Raw genomic sequence first — 17,986 nt, forward strand, 5'->3', positions numbered from 1 at the left:
GACAGGTCCAAGTTAAGTCACGTGAGATGTACACACCAAGATATTTGAATGAATCAGTTGTTGGAATCTGCATGTTATTGATGCTATAATTAGGGGTATTGTAATTACGACGACGATGAATAGACATTAACACGGTTTTAGCTACATTTACTGACATGAGCCAAGTGGTACACCAGTTTTGTATGCGCGATAGGTCATGTTGTAACGCCAAATAGTCGCTGGGGTTAGTAACCGCTCGGTAAAACACGCAATAATGAGCGAAGAGTCGGATATGAGAAGAAATATTACAAGGTAGGTCATTGATGTATATTAAGAAAAGGAGGGGACCAAGTACGGTACCTTGAGGTACGCCTGAAAGCACGGGTGTTAAGGATGAAGAGTGTGAGTTAGCGTATACGAACTGCTGGCGGTTAGTTAAAAACCCTCGAATCCAGCTTAGAACACAGGGATGAATGTTAAGACGCTATAACTTTATTAAGAGACGACCATGAGGGACTTTATCGAATGCTTTTTCAATATTGTTGATGTTACCGTATTGTTAATGGACTTCACGAGGAGGCATTTACGCAGGTACTGGAGCATCTGACGCACCCTGGGGATGAGACCCGACGGGAAGAGCGCCAGCAGGCCCTGCTTGAACTGCTGCAAGCTGGTGGCTTAGCATCAGTTGACCAAGCACACCTGCTGAGTCTTGCCGAGCAGTCCCATTTGTGAGTGCTCCTTCCTGACATGCTTTGTTGTGGCGGCTGTCAAGCCAAGGTGGCCGTTGTTGAATCTTTCTTGTAATCCTAGCTGGCCATGTCCTTTCCAGCACCTTCATGCCTCTTGGCAGTCAACCATATAGTGATGGCACAATCGACCACCAATCTCACCTCTTCTGGCTTTTGCTAATTGCTGGAGATGTACAATGTAATCCCTGACCCACCTGTTCCCACTGTTCACATTGTTGAAGCCCATTATACTTATATCATGAGAAGCCACTTAGTGACACGAGCTGCGGTAATTTCGTTTACATTTTTCTTTTACCCCAACACAATATATGTTCACATTGTGTATTGAAGAAAGCACTGTAACAGTTGCGACTGATGGCTATACAGAAAATGTGCAGGCCTTTTCTTGTACATGCATTGAGGCCTCAGTTCATCAACATTAGAGTTGTCCTGCACTTGATGCCAGCTTCCTCCCGTTGGTGACGACTTATTCGTGGGCCCACAGGTTGTGTGTACAATGTCATGACAAAAGATGAAAGTACAGTAAAACCTCATTATAACGAAACAGGATATAACGAACTAATCGATATAATGAAGCAATCGTGGTTCCCCTTGAAATTCCAACAGATGCCCATGTATTGAAAACCTCATTTGAATGAAGCTAAAATTTCCTCGCAATGGATATAACGAACCTTTTTTTAGAGCGTAGCTCTTTGGCACCCATTCCTGCGTTTCGCAGCTCCACCGTGCCTTGCCATAACCAGCTCCATAGCCGGAGCCGGTGCGCTGCTCTAGCTGCACGCGCTCCTGGCGCCATCTTTCACACACGGCATGAGCTTTGCTCTCTTTGCTCCTCCTCTAATGCCAACCATGTGCGGCGGCAATCAGAGCGCTGGCTCGTTGGAGGATGATCTTGATGATATGCTGCTGCCCAAGCCAAAACGCATAGTTGCCACCGTTCGCCACTGTGTGGACCCCTTCCCCCCATCCTCTCCTCCATGGCGGCGACTGCACGAGAGTGCACAGTGTTCTTCGATTGCCGAAGCACTGGCTCGGTATCAGCGGATCACGGTGCGCATTTGCCAAGTCGAAATGCAAAAGCACCTTCAGTTGAATCACTAGCAGCACCACTCAGTTGCTGCCATCTCTTCGCCGCACAATGTTCCTATGCGCATACGTGCTGCCTCCCACAACCTCCCGATAAGCGAGGCAGCTGCGTGAAGCTAAGCTCCGTTTACGGCGGCTGGTGCGAAATTTTCCGCACCAGACAGACTGTCCGAGGCTCACAGACAGTTTATATTATGATACAATCCGTCTACCTACATAAGTAGTTTATTATCAGCCAGTTCTTTCTGAGTGAGGCAACCGGTGAAAGTCCTTCGTCTGCCACTGCTGCTAAACGAGCTGCCTGAGCAGAGGCCCAGCACCGTTGCTGCCAGAATCCAGAGGTGCGCTATGCCGAATCAGGCATTGGTGCAGCAAGTTTAGCATATATCCATCTATTTCTCCGACCACAAAGCTACCTTCATGACAATCAAGAACTGGAAGTGGAGTGTTTCTTGAAGAAGTGAAGAATAAGAACCTGTAACTGTATGTACATGTCTTGCTCGAATTATTTGCCTCAGTATATAGAAAAGCCGAAACAGCTGAAGAGCTGCGCTCAAATTTCCTATTAGAAAGTAACGCAATCGTCAGCATTTTTTTTTTCCACAACGAGCATTTACTGACTATTTTGGTACCCGTCAGGTCAATGTCTTATAGCGCGCGACATTCGCATATTCTGTGCACATCTCCCGGCCTCCCCTTTCCTGTGGAAATGGTGGACCTGCTCGCTCTTCCACTGCATGTATGGGGCAGTGCCAACTGCAGTATTGTTGTTGCTTGTCATTGCCTCCATGCGCATCAACAATATCAGTGTTTCTATTGGTTTGTTCATGCAAGTTCTCGCTGCCAGAAAGGAGATGGACGACGGCAAACGGAAGTGAAAAATTATATCGATCGAGCAGAAGGTGGCTATGCTGAAACCCGTCGAGTCCGGCTTGAAGAAGAAAAAAGTGGCCGAAGATTTCAGCATACAGTTAAGCACACTGTTGACGATTTTGAGCAGTAAAGAAGCTGTCAGCAGTGCTGTCGCACATGGCATAAAAGGTGAAAGAAAACAGCTGTAGCTTTCGAAGCTGTAGAGAAAGTGGTCTTCAAGTGGTTTTTGTATGCAAGAGCAAGTGGCACTCCTGTGAGTGGGACACTGTTGCAGCGCAAAGCAAGTGACTTCGCGTGCATCATGGGGCACGACGATTTTGTGGCAACTGTTGGCTGGCTGCAGCATTTCGAGGAGTGCCACGACATCGTCGGCAAGGCTGTCAGCGGGGAAACGCAGTCTGTCGACCGCGAAGCTGCAGTGGCGTGGGTGGAGACAAACGTTGGACAGCTGCTAGAAAAATACAGTGCCAAGGATTTGTTCAACACGGATGGGACTGCCCTGTTCTACCAGATGCTGCTGCAAAAAACCTTGGCCCTCAAAGGTGAACACTTCCAAGGCGGTAATCAGAGCAAGGTCCACGTAACCGTGTTGCTTTGTGCCAACGTGGATAGGTCGAAAAAGTTGTCGGCCCTCGTGGTCGGCAAAAGTGCATCGCCACGATGCTTCAAAGGCAAACGAAAGCTCCAAATGAGTTATGTGTCCAACCGTAAGGCTTGGATGACGAGAGAAATTTTTGCACAATGGCTGCGGGAGTGGGACGAGCGGCTGGACAAGTTGAACCGGAAGATATGCCTCATACTGCACAACTGCGCGGCCTACCACGCTGCTGCTGTGCTAAATAAACATCGAGCTTTGCTTCTTGCCACCAAACTGCACTGCAGTTGTGCAACCCCTCGACCAAGGAGTTATCATGAACATTAAGTCAGGCTACCGCAAGCGTGTGATCGACCGGATTCTGCTCAATATGAGCATGAAGCGCGAGTCCACGATTGACTTGTACAGGGCGATTGAGATGCTACAGTCTGCTTGAATAGCTTTACCGGCAAGCATGATCGCCAATTGCTTACGGCATGCCTCATTTGGTGTCAGCAGTGGCGGCGGTTACAGCGAAGATCTCGGTGCTGCCGTCAATGGGGGAGGGTGCCGTGGGTGACCAAGCCCTAGCGTCGTGGGACACTCTCCTTGATGCCGGTGTTGTACCCAACTGCGACACCTTCTGCACGTACATCAGTGCCGATGCTGACACAGTGATGACGGAAGAGGTAACGGAGGTGAAAATTGTGTGTGTGGTGACGAGGGTGCCTAATGACGACAGTGATAAAGGTGTCGATGACAACCCGGAGCCCAATATTGGCGAACCCGACATACCGAAGCCCGCACAAGCACTGGATGCGGCAGACCTGCTGCGCCGCTTCTTTGGCGCTCACGATGACGGTGAGGACGGACTCGAAATACTAGTGGCTGCAGCTGAAAAAGCCATAATTCGCCTTAAGAAGACACGGTAAAAATCTATCAAGGACTTTTTTCTGCGCAGTGAGCCGCCAGCTGATGTGCTGTTGATCAATCAGTAACAAGACGTTTGGCTTCAATGAAGTAGCAATTCCTTGCTGTCTTCTTGTTTTTTTCGCTTGTTTTTTTCCGTGCGACAGCCATTTTCTTTTTCGCATGGCCGGCTGCTGTGAGATTTAGTGGTGAGTACATCCTTTCTTGCTTGCTATTTGTGGATAGAAATGGATAGTGGCATAATGAACTAGTGGTTATAGCAAAGTAATTACAACCCTCCCTTCAACTTCATTATAACAAGGTTTTACTGTATTTGCCATCTGAAATATACACTGGTTATTAATTTCACAAGCAACGCATTGTATACAGTACTGCAGCAAATAACGCGAATATTCATAAACATGAAATGGACACTATTTGTTGGCTTACACAAGCAACACATCAGAGGACCCTCTTTACATCACTTTTGCTACCTCGTCAATTCGTGGCATGGTTGCACTTAAACATAGCTGTATGTCTGCATTGACGTTCAGCCGGTTGCAATACAATGAAACCTCGTTACTATGAACACCACATTAACAAACTTTTCTGATTAACAAAGTTTCCAGAAATCCCTTGCTAAATCTTTATAGTTTCAGTCCAAAAATATTTCAGTACTACTACAAACTTCAGAATACCAAACTTCTCTGAATAATGATCATTACTCAGTTTCCCTGTGATGTTAACAATGCCTCAGTGCTACAAACTAATATTCCGAAATCTGGGGATTCTTAGATTTCCGTGTGTCCTTCACAGCAGCCGAAACAGTAGGCTAGCAGACGACAGGGCATAGAGAGTGGACTTTGCGGTGTATGGGTTCAGAAAAGAAGAATGCAGGCAAGCAGAGGTGATGACGCATCAGGTTTTTCAAGCGCATGCTCCTCCCAGAAAAGTCACCTAGCAACGGAGGCACATCTCTTCCTTCTTTCACCCTTCTTTCTGTGCACACCTCTTTCTTTTGTGCTTATTTCTGTGGTCACATTAGCTACGCGTGCGGTGAAATGTAACATCTGTACTTGTTGGGATGCCACACACCCGCTGTGGTTGCTCAGTGGCTATGATGTTGGGCTGCTGAGCACGAGGTCGTGGGATTGAATCCCGGCCACGGCGGCCACATTTTGATTGGGGCGAAATGTGAAAACACCCGTGGTACTTAGATTTAGGTGCACGTTAAAGAACCCCAGGGGGTCGAAATTTCCGGAGTCCTGCACTGTGGCGTGCCTCATAATCAGAAAGTGATTTTGGCACGTAAAACTCCATAATTTAATTGGGGATACCACACAGTCACATTTTGCACTTCCCAGACAGTGTCATTTACGTGCACTTGCGCTTTTACATATTTCAGGTGTCTGCCTCGAGCGAGACAATTGCAGTGTCCACAACCAGACATGTCAAAACAAATAAAAAGCATGAAACATTGCGCTTTGGAGGCAACATGGAGCTACCTTCTTGTTGGTAGTTTTATTGGCATCAGCGTCAGTTTTGTACGCGTCACTCTTATTATACGGTGCTTTGGTGGTGTATGACGGTGGAATCTATGGAAAATAGCTAGCAGGTGCTGAGAGCCAGTAGCGACATTTTCGTGGATAGCTCATATAGTGACAACTTATGAAGTGATGGGTTGATAAGCGGAATGGTTAATTTTGGGGCTTTTACTATAACGATCTTTCAGAATAATAAGCAATTTACCGCAGTCCCCTGAAGTTTGTTATATCGAGATTTCACTGTACTTGCTTTTCAACTAAGCAAGTCTTGAATATGCATGTCCACATACATATGTTGTTGAAAACACTAACAACAATCTTGCAACCTTTCTGCAGAGCAGGGGAAACATTTCAACTGTTCCCAACAAAAATGTTTTGAGGACCACGGTAGTAAACTCTGCCTGAATATCTAGAAGCTCCACCAGCTCATCTTCAGCATCAGCACTTTCATGAGCGAAGCAAGTTGCACCTTCCTGGAAAATGCGCACGAGCCATGTGTCAGCAACAGACTCTGGGACTCATTAGGTGGCATCTGAGTGTACTCGAATGTGTCCTTAATGCCTCTTTTTCAGCTGCGGATACTTCCCAGATGTTACAAAGTCACTTGGCAACCTAAATGGACAATAATCATCTCTTCCCACCCGACTTAGCCAACCTTGGAATTTCCTACAGAAGCTCCTGACTTTGTGACCAGATGATACAGCATTACTCTCAACCCTTTGCATGCTGGAGTTCAGGGGATTGAGCTGCACAAACATGTTACACAGATAGGCAAGCTCAGTTAGGAATGAAGGGTCTTTGAAAAAACTCTCCCAGCCCTTTAGCTTCTGCTAGAAAAATGCTCACTTCAACTCAAAAACCTTGGCCAGCACTTTTCCACATGCCAGCCAACCCACCTCCGTGTGTAGGAGCAAGTGCTGGTGTTCTAAACCCATCTCTTGCAAAGCACTTTGAAAAGGCAACTGGCCTTAAGGCCGAACTACATGTACGTTTGCCAGCGTCTGAAAGCTCGCGCCCGCACGTCAACGCATGCGCAAATGTGGCATTGACGTGCGATGCAAGCACAGATAACTTCGCCAGACAAATATGGGTGCTGGTTGCCCCACAGAAATACGAAACGATAGCTACCAAGGCGTAAATAGTGAGCTAAGTGGGCGCATGTTAGCGCGCGTCTTGTAGTTTCAAACCGCTGGAACAAAAAAAAAATATTTTTACAGTAAAATCTATGAAAATGGCCTCAGTTGAATGTGGCAACATGAAATAAGTCTGCATGCACGTTATCAAAGGCATGTGGTATAGGTACTGATGATATGTAACGCACTAAAACAGCAAAATAGTCAACTATCAAACATAATTTTACAGTTCTGCATCGCCTAACTGCAACAAAGTAGAACAAAACAATGTTTAATAACATGACAGATACATGCAAAGTATGGTCGGAGCGTGCACACAGATGCATAGCGCAGCCTTCCATGCCAACTGCTGCTTATTTTTTTTTAGAATGATAGTGATGGTGTTTGACACTGCTACCTCATGCTAACACTCGGTCATTCTGGCTCACTGGCTGTCCTTAGTCAGTCAATAGCATAGTCTTGGAAATGTCTTGCTCTCATTTGTCATTGCTCGCTTTGTCTTGGCCCAAGTAGTTCTAGAGCAGTTGTACTGGTGCTACCCTCATCACTGTCAACTTAGTCCTTGGACACATTGTGAAATAGCTTTAACTGATTTGCACGTGCTGTCATGGAATACAGACTGGCATTCTCGGCACGGAAGTTCATGTCAATGAGTCCATATGCATCAACAAAAAGTACTCGAGACACAGCGAATGAGCCACAATATTTTACTTTAGCTGTAGTAGGCTCCCCAGTGTGCACTGGTGGCTGTCTCACCACTACCACATCACCCACCACATACTTTAATGCTGGGCACTTCTTTCTATCATACTGGCTCTTTGCCTTACACTGTGCTTCTTCGATAGGTTCCTTGGCTTCTTTCCACAGATGTTGCAAGTTTCCTGGCTTGCATCCCATTTGAGGGGTCAGGTCTTGCTCTGGCACATATCTGTAGATTACAGATATGCACTCTCATTGGAGGGGGGGGGGGGGGTTCAGTGTGTGCCTTGGCTATTCTTGTATTTCATATGCTTTTGTTGCAGTTGTGCGAATAGGTTGTTTATGTAAATATGAAATGCAATATCAGCATAGATTCAGAAGTGGTCTGTCTACTATATCACAGCTTATAGAAACATTCCACGAGTTTGCAAAACCAATAGATGAAAGACAACAAATTGATGTAATATGTGTTGATTTTGTAAAAGCATTTGATAAAGTGTACAAGTGTTCCATTTGTAGCTGTGTGTCTGAGGGAGTCGGGTGGAGCAGAGGTAGAAGGGCCTCCAAGCTGAAGGTCGTAAGTTTGAATGCTGCATCAGGGAGGCTAGTTCCTGTTCTGGTGAGGGAGTGCCTTTGTTGAAACTTAGTGGGCCTCCCTAATTTGGTTTAACCTGTACTAGTAGAGCCCCATTTGCTCTCGACTTTTCTCTCTCTCTCACCATATTTTTTTTTTCCACATCTCCAGGCTTGGAGTGGTGCCTGACACTGGCAAAAAAAAAAGGAGAGAAAGAAAACCTGCCACTGAAAACATAAATGCTCAACACATGAACCCCCTCGAGCGAAGCTAGCTTAGAAGGACTCTGAGGAATTATCTTAGTGAGATTAGAACGGGGGAGGCTTTTACAGTTCTGACTGACAGCCACTACAGAGGACTTCCCGATAAGAAACAATGCTGGGTAGGATTCCTAATTCATAAGGATGTACCAGGCAACAATGACGAATTCTACAGCAGTAATGAGAGGGTAGCAGTAGTAATAAAGCTGAATATGAGGTATAGAATAAAGGCAGCACAAGCCTATGCTTCAACCTCCAGTCACTATAATGAATAACTATGATGAAAAAATAGAACAGCTTTATCAAGATGTTGAATTAGCGATGAGAAAAGTGCCAACTCGCTATGCTGTAGTCATGGGTGAATTCAATGCGTAGGTGAAAGGCGGGCTGGTGAACAAGTAATTGGCAACTATGGCATCACTTCTAGGAACATTAGAGGAAATATGTCGGTCGAATTTGTGGAAAGAAATAAGCTCTGAATAGTGAACACCTTCTTCAGGAAGCATAGCAACAGGAAGCTGACCTAGAAAAGCCTCAGTGGAGAAACAAGAAATGAAATAGATTTCATACTCTCTGCCAATCCCAGCATAATGCAGGATGTTGAAGTGTTAGGTAGGGTAAAGTGCAGTCATTATAGGCTAGTGAGGTCTAGGATTTCCCTCAGTATGAAGAGAGAAAGAGTAAAGAGTAAAGTAAACCTAGATGCAGTAAGGGTAAAAGCAGACTGCCTCAGGCTGTTGCTTGCAAACAAATGTGCAGCTTAAGAACAGAGAGATGAAGATGACATAGAGGTAATGAATGAAACAGTGACTAGGCTGGCTTCAGAAGCGGCAATTGAAGTGGGAGGTAAGGCACCAAGGCAACCCGTAGGTAAGCTCTTCGAAGTAACAAAGGACCTAATATTTATAAGAAACAACAAAGCATGAAAGTGTCCAACTCAAGAGATCAGATAGAATTCACAGAAGTGTCAAAAGTAATCAACGAGGATAAAATAAACAATATTTGAAATTATAATGCGTTAAAGATTGAGGAAGCAGTAAAAAATGGATGCAGCATGAAATGAGTGAGAAGGAAACTTCGCATAGGACAAACCAAGGTATATGCACTGAAAGAGAAGCAGGGTAATATCATCAGCAATCTTGAAGGTATAGTAAAAGCAGCGGAAGTATTCTATACTGACCTGTACAGTACCCAGAGGACTCAGGATAACTCCATTCAAAACAGTGATTAACAGGATACGGAAACTCCTATAACTAGCGATGAGGTCAGAAGGGCCTAGCAGGACATGACCCGCGGAAAAGCGGCAGGAGAAGATGGAATAACAGTCAATTTAATCCATGGAGGAGATATCATGCTTGAAAAGCTTGTGGCCCTTTATGCAGTGTTGACCGCTTATAACGTAAGTTGCGAGAGTTGTAAAAATCCACGCCATAAGCGGTACCACGTTATAACCAAAGCATGCTTTTTTTCGGCTTTTGCCTATGCCAAACGGACCACCTACCTTTCAAACACAATTTATTACATATTTCACTCACACACACATGCAACACAATCGCAACACAGCACAAAAACCAAGTTCTCCAGACAAGTGCGGCATCAGTGGAAGAATGCTGTTATTTTCGTCTGGAGATTTTTTTTAACAGCGCTTCGGACAATTTCGTCCTCTACAAGGCTTGAGCAGTGAAGCGCCTTCTCATTCAAACTTTTCTTCGCGCAGTACATCTTCACTTTGCTGAGGTATTCCAAAGCGCCTTTGCATGAGACATCTGGGTTTGGCGTCCGGTCGACATCGTCATCCGACTCGTCTTCGGTTGCAAGCTCAGCACTGCCGCTCACCGCTGCGACGATCGCATCATCCGTGTTCGCGTCCTCGCAGGCAGGAAGGTCAGACTCACTGGCATCGACATATTCTTGGAAGGTGTCTGTGGCGGAAAAAAACTTGCTTTCAATGAGGCCGGACCACATGTCGTTGGTGTTGACTGTCTCATTGGTGTCGAGACCCTCTGCATTGTGCACGAAGCCTGCTTTATTTAAGCAATTGCTTATTGTAGTGGCTTTTACCTGCCACCATGAAGCGGCAACCATATTAATCGCACCGCTTAAATTCACTTTAAGAGGCTGCTGCTGCATGCTCAGCAAAACTCTTTCGCAGATACGTTTCTTGTACAGTTACGGTTGCAGTGACACCCTGATCGAGCAGCTGACATTTTGCAGTCGTGTTGGCAGGCAAAAACTTTTACTTGACTGCAGTCAACTTTGGCAGGATGTTGCGGGCTGTGCAATTGTTGAGAACGAGCACGACTTGTCGCTTCTCTGCCACCATGTCTTCATCGAACTTGCAAAGCTAGCTTGTGAACATGTCTTGCATCATACACGCCTTTTTGTTGGATTTATATGTCACTGGCAGGCGCTCTCGCTTTTTAAAGCAATGTGGCCTTGCTGATTTTCCATTGAAAAACAGGAGGCAGGTGTCACTTCCATCCATGTTAGCGCAGAACAACACAGTTATGCGCTCTTTTGAGGCCTTACGGCTAGAGCAGGCTTCGCCTCTCAGCGCAAGAGTGCGGTTGAGCCAAAGGTTATAAGATATGCCAGCTTCGTTGGCATTGTATACGTCTGGACCCGTATACGTGGACAGCATGGTTTCCAAATTTAAGCGAAGCCAGACTTCGATGGGCTCGTCGTTGACATCGCCGCTTTCACTGCACACCACTTTGCAGCTGATGCCATGGCAAACCTTGAATCGCTGGATCCATCCATTAAGTGGGTTGAACTCATCGTGGCCTAAAAGGTCACCAAGGGACTTGGCTTTTTGTTGGAGCATGGGGCCACTCACTGGTATGCTCTGAGCCCCAACTTCACGGAGCCATCAGAAGAGCGCTGCGTCCACGCCTTCGTACTTCGACGTATGTATTCTCTTCCCTGACGGCGAAGACGAATCTTGATGCAGTTGCTGCCACAGTTTGTCCTTGTATATGATCGACACGGTCTTTCTCACACCGCTTGAAGACGCCACCGACGCCATGGTTACAAAACCCCGACAACGCACATGCACAGAGGACAACTACGACAAGACGGGATCACGACGTGCACACCATAGAATAAAGAACCAACTTTAGAGAAGGGAAACTGTACCTTCCGCAGTGGTTAGAAAATTATCAGTGGCAGCGCATGGAACTTACTTAGGTGGATGCCAGATGGCGCTGCTCAACTCGGAAGCGGAAGTCAGTTTTTTTAGAGCTAAATTCAATATGGGCCGCTTTTCGCCGGTAGCGTATGCTGGTATGCGCCGTGCTTGCCCTGCCGGCTATGTGGTGTGCCTCAATGCCTTGGCTGCTGTACGTTCTTATTGCCAGGAGACCAAAGAGCCTCTACTGATGCCTATACAAACAAGCCACAAGTGAGTGAACGGAGCGTGCGACTTTATTGGCAGAAGACAAGCAGTGTACATTCCCGTGCAATAGCAAAAATAAAATTTGCATGTCGAAATGTGCTGGAATCATTGACGCGAGTTCGTAGACTGCTCACCGTCGTCATCGCACATGGTGGTCTGGTAATGAACAACAACCAGCGGCGCAAGCAGATTGGGCAGAGTGTCCCACCTGTTTGCAGCGGCAGTTGCCGTTAAAGATGAGCAACTTGCATTGCGATGCTGTTGGGTGATGCAGGCATCTGCTGCCACAGCCAACACAGCGACATGGACTACCTGGCATTTTAGCGTTGACTCCTTTCCAACCTGCACGTTTCTTTTCTTTCGGGGGCCGCTAATGTGTGGCTCACACTTGGTGTCCCACATTGTCTCAATATCAACAAGCCTCTTTCCTGGGCATCACTTTCATCAGCCGCTTTTGCGGGTCTTTCCACTCAACTTCATCAATGTCAAACCATGTAAGCACGTATGCTGGTCTCCGTTTGTGCTTAATCGCAGCTGAGAAAGGTCACAGGCGCAATTTTCTCATGGCTGCAGCAGTAAAGGGTGAACGGGGAGCATGAATCACGGTGTGTGTAAATTGGGAGTCTGTGTCACTGTGCAGACTTCAGGAGCAAATGCTTACTTCGAGAGACTACTTCCCAATACAACTGACCAGGCCGCAATATTCGAAAAACATAACATGGTGACCGTAACCAAGTGAGATAACAGCAAAATTAAACAGCAATAAATCACCGAATGAGGTTCAGACAATACATTATACATTAGCTACGAACCACATGGCAACAGTGAGCATTCACGTACATGGGTCTCTTACGGTACATTCAGCCGCCTACTTACAGGCATAATGCTTGCCTTCGTCACATTGGTGGTCTGGTAACGACCGACAACCAGATGTACAAACAGATTGGACAGAGCGTCGCACCTGTTTGAACCGACAGTTGCCGTTGAAGATGAGCAACTTCCATTGCGAAGCAGTCAGGTGACGCAGGCATCTGCTGCCGCAACCAACATAGCGACATGGACTATCCGGCATTTTAGCATTAACTCCTTTACAACCTGCACGTTTATTTTATTTCGAGGGCCGCTAATGTGTGGCTCACACTTGGTGTCCCACTTTGTCTCAATGTGGACAAGTCGCTCTCGTGGGCATCACCTTTGGCAGCCATTTTTGTGCACCTTTCCACCCATACGGCTATCAACTTCGCACACTTCGAACCGTGTAAGCACATATGCTGGTCTCCATTTTGAGCAAATCATGGCCGAGGTAGGCCACAAGCACAATTTGCCCATGGCTGCAGCAGGCCAGAACGAACGGGGCGCACCAGTTACGGTGTGTGTATACTGGGAGTCTATGTCGCTTTGCGGACTGCAGGAGCAAATGCTTACCTCGAGGGACTGCTTACCAATGCAACTGACCAGGCCCCCACATCCGAGGAACGTAACACAGTTACCACAACCAAGTGGGGCAGCAAAACCAGATTCTGCAATCAATCACTTCAGTGTAGCTTGCACAAAGACCCTGGCTATCAAGTAAGAGGAGCAATCATCAACGAGACTAGGAATATGGAAAATGAGAAAGCTTGCATTCAAGAGACAAGCCACTCTGCTCTGCAAGCATTGAAGGCTAAAAACATCAAGAAAAGTAAAATGATGCATAGCACACGGTACGTAGGTTAATGCAAGACACATGCCGATGCTGCATCAGCTATTTCAGGAGAGGAATTGTGCATGACAACATACACTGGAATATACTGCTACAGATATGTTAGGCTATTAGGCAGTGACTGGTATTAAGTATCAGCGAAGAACTGGTTGACCTTTATGTTTGGATGAGGATGAATGATCTCTAACGGTGGCTGAAGGGAATGGTGGCTGAAGCTCTTTTAAGTCTTGACACAGTGTTCTGCAGACTTGATATCTCATGCAAATTCTTCTGCATGCGCTTCTTTGTTTGTGGTGTAAAGCTTTGCGAATTTGGCTCCAGCCCCTTCCTGTTGGTGGAGATGGGGGCTCCCATGATGACCAAGATGTGCTTGGCGTAGACTCTGTTGGGGGCAAAACGGTGACACATGAGATAAAGCACAGATTAGCCAAACTTATGTGTGTTTTATTTTATGTTCGAACCAATTATACTGAACCATAATTATGAACAAACATTCATTTCTGCTGCAAATAAATGACATGTATCTCAAGACTAGCAAGCCAATACAGCATATATCAGGCATATTCATTTCTAAACCATGTGTTGTTTACCTTGTAGTAGCAGTCAATGTCCACACAATGGCCTTGTTGTAGCAGGCAGCAGCTTATGTTTAGTGCGTGGAGTGTGTTGCTTTATACTAGCTGGTGCCGTCCTCATTACTGCATGTCTGGAACAGAAATTGTGGCTGAATGAGAAATTGAAAAAGCACAATTTTGGAATATGAAATTCAGAGGTGTGACATATATATTGTAATGGTTTGCTACTACAGAACACATACAAATGTACACTGTCTGTTCTAGGGTGCTTAAGCAGCATGGTATAAATATTGCTACTCTCCATAAAATTGATGTCTGCCTAACTACAATGCATGTCAACAGCTTAAGTATTATTAAGATCACAAATGAGAACAGTTGTGCGCTCATTTATACACTAGAAGAGATCACACTGCTGGTTCCACAAGCAAATGCATGAAAGTCATGAAGCTATTAGAACTGAGGAGGAGGAGGAGGAATAAACTTTATTTGCGCACAGCAGATTTGAGACCTAGGCCTCTACCTAAATGACGGCCTCGAGCCCTTGGGCCCTGGCGGCATCTTCGGCCTGCTGGATTGCCTTGAGTTGGTCTTCCGGTGCACAGCTGAGCAACGCGGTCTCCCACTGCTCTCTGGTCTTAATTATTTTATTCTGTATGGGTGTACGAGGACAAGCCCAAACCATATGTTCTAGGTCCGCCCTTTCTTCACAGAATCTACATCTATCCGTGTAAAGGTCCAGGTAGTAGCGGTGGTAGGCCACCGGGTTCGGATATGTATTAGAACTGATGCATTATTTTTCTGCACGAATGTGATGCACTGCTTCACTACTGCAAAAATAAATGCCCTACAGTAAACCAAACTGAACAGCAAGAACATTTGGAACCAACAAGTACGAAGTATGGGTGAATTATCATACTTGCAACTGTTTAATACATTAAATTCTGTACTTTCACTTGATTTTACCAAAGGATTATTCGGTTTTGTGGACGAAAGAAGTTTCTGGCGGACTCGAAAAAAACTTTTATATGTATATTGATAAGGCTACTCAGTCACCTACGACCACGGCTACAATAAGGTAAAAAAATTAGACGCGCGTTCCGACATCACTCTTTCTTTCCTGATAGTGTGTGTATAACGACAGCCTCGGAAGTAAAGGTTTATTTAGGAAACAGCAACTGAGATTCTGACTGCCCATATGTAATGCAGGATTTAGTTCGTTAACGTGTCCCCGCCTGTAAGTTAATGAGATTGATATTATATAACGATTCAAGCAGCGGCGTTAAACGACTCACCGTTATCGCCGTTGTCAGCCGCAGCAAAGTCCAGCTCCCGTTTCGATGCCGACATGTTCCGAATGGCTCACAACCGAAACCTAACTTTCAGGCTTACATGTCCGCTTGCAAACACGTCACTTCACCCCAAGGTAAATAACGCCAGACATCGAAGCGCAATAAACTAGTTTTAGAAACAAAGAAGCAACCAGTCTGAGTGTACTTACGAATGAATCCGTGCTGCCGTGCACTCGAAAATACCGGTAAAAATTTTTAATACAGGCCAGAGGTCACATAAAAGATTGATGATGCTGAACGCTATTCGTGTTTATGATGACGAAGAAACAATAAACTTACTAACAAAGAGTACAGTAACTAATTAACAATGATAATTTTCCCCAGTTTTTTATGTAACAAAAATGCTTCGGTAATTGTAAGAGAAAGTTTCTAAGATAAAAGGATAGATGCTATGAGCGTCCCCTTTGGAACGGGGCGGTGGGTTGCTCCACCAAGCACTTGCTCTTATACTGCCTAATGTCCTACCTAGGTTAAACAATAAAAAAAAACACTGTGAACTCCCACAACCAAATTTTCTGATCCCCTATTGCGAACTGTGCTTTTGTACGTCTCCGTTTTTTGTCGTTTCCCTACTTTTATTCCACCAATCCTCCAATCGCCTCTTACTAATCCCTATTGTGGACATGTTTACTTTTCCTCTGCTCTCGCTGAACCCAAGGGCTTCAAGGAGGCCAGTGGTACCTAAATCGACTGCTGGATAGACATCTTCAAATTCTAATAGAACATGCTCCATAGTTTCCCTAGCTTTACCACAGCAAGCACATGTTTATTCTTCCTTCTTATATCTCATTTTATAGGTGCATGTTCTAAGGCATCCCGGTCTCGCTTTGAAAAGTAATGAGCTTCCCTTTGAGTTATCATAAATTGTTTCTTTCCTGATTTCGTTTTTTTCCTCTTAAGTAGTTACTCATGGCAGGTTTCTTTTCCATTGCCGCCACCCATGAGATTATTTCGGCCTCTCTGACTTTCCGCTTGACGTTCTTTGTTGCTCCGTTGCCCACCCTACAGGCCGCATACTTGCTGGTAAGCTTCCTAGTTCTTTTCCTCCACTGTGAATCAATGTTGTTTCTGTACAGATACCTCAACACTCTCCCAGCCCATTTGCTTTCTTCCATATTCCTCAGTTGTCCTTCATACTCAATTTTATTGCAAGCTTCCCTCACTTCAAAACTAGTCCAGCCCATATCACCCTGCACAGCTTCATTTGTAGTCTTCCCGTGAGCACCCAATGCAAGGCGACCCACTGACCTTTGGTTCCCGTCAAGTCCTGATTGTACCCCGGATTTAAAGCAAACAACCGCATTTCCAAAAGTAAGTCCTGGAACCATTACCCCTTTCCACATACCTCGGAGGACCTTGTACCTATTGTATCCCCATAGCGCTCTGTGCTTTATTATGGCTGCATTTCTCTTCCCCTTGACTGCTATGGTTTTTTCCTGTGTTTCCATATATCCATTGCCTTCGTTTATCCATATACCAAGGTATTTATATTCTGTTACCCGAGGTATTTCTTGGCCCTGTATCTCCACTGTCTGTTCACTGTTTTCATTGAATACCATAACACCTGATTTTCTAACACTAAATTTCAAACCTAAATTGTTGCCTTCCTGTCTACAGATATTTGCCAGACGTTGCAAATCACTTTGCTTGTTAGCGAGCAACACAATGTCGTCCGCATAAAATAAACCTGGGAGTTGCTGCTCCATTACTGTACCCGCCTGTTTGTATGCATGAGAGATTAAACCCGATATTACTTCCTTCTAGCGCCCTGTCCATCCTCACCATGTACATCATAAACAGCAGCGGGGATAAAGGGCACCCCTGCCTCAGTTTGTTGTTGATATAAGCTTTCTCCTCACTCCTCATCCCTTCCCATTCAATGCAAACGGTATTTTATAGGTAAATCTCTCTTAAAAGCTGTAGACAATCGTCACCTAAGCCTTCCCCTTTCAGAATATCCCACAAAATGTTGCGATCTACGTTGTCATAGGCTCCTGTAATGTCTAAAGAAGGCCACATAAAACAGTCTGCTTTCTACTTTTGATATTTCAATGCACTGAGTAAGAACAAATAAGTTATCATCTAAACGCCTACCTATTCTGAAGCCATTCTGAAGTTCTCACAAAATGCTATTATTCTCTGCCCATGCTTGAAGCTTTCATTTGATTGCCTGCATTGCTAGCCTGTATATTACCAATGTAATGGTCAACGGTCTACACGAGTGAATTCTATCTTTGTCTCCCTTACCTTTATAAATTAAATTCATTCTACTTTGTCGCCAACTGTCTGGTATTCGTCCATCTTTTAAAGTTTTTTCCACTGCTTTTACCAGAGCTTCCTTACTTTTTGGTCCTAGTTCATTAATCAGCCTAACGGGAACCTCGTCTAGCCCTGTGGCTCTGTGCTTAGGAATTTTCTCTTCGGCTTCCTTCCAGTTGAAATTTCTCAGCACCAGCTCCTTTTCCACCTGGGTCTCCTTCATGCTCTTTTTTTCTTCGGATACAACCTCGGCATTGCCTTGGAAAGATTTGGCTGTTATTTTTCGGGTGTAATCTATTGCTGCTTCTCCTTCCAGTCTGTTTT

The 17,986-nt window shown here is 45.3% G+C and overlaps 1 protein-coding gene across 11 annotated transcripts in view; it reads left to right on the top strand.

Annotated features, from left to right (window-relative positions):
* The window catches only part of Vps8 (vacuolar protein sorting 8), a 947,651-nt gene that overhangs the window by 580,580 nt on the left and 349,085 nt on the right, over positions 1 to 17,986 (top strand). For all 11 annotated transcript variants that reach the window (XR_012825005.1, XM_075677146.1, XM_075677136.1 and 8 more), the window contains one exon: positions 571 to 710. Coding sequence is in view for 10 of the 11 variants with exons in the window: in XM_075677146.1 (XP_075533261.1) it covers positions 571 to 710 (140 nt within the window). In the remaining variant the exon portion in view is untranslated. The remainder of the gene's footprint in view (positions 1 to 570; positions 711 to 17,986) is intronic.

Source organism: Dermacentor variabilis, unplaced genomic scaffold, assembly GCF_050947875.1.
Source record: "Dermacentor variabilis isolate Ectoservices unplaced genomic scaffold, ASM5094787v1 scaffold_12, whole genome shotgun sequence".
In the NCBI taxonomy this organism is placed as follows: domain Eukaryota; kingdom Metazoa; phylum Arthropoda; class Arachnida; order Ixodida; family Ixodidae; genus Dermacentor; species Dermacentor variabilis.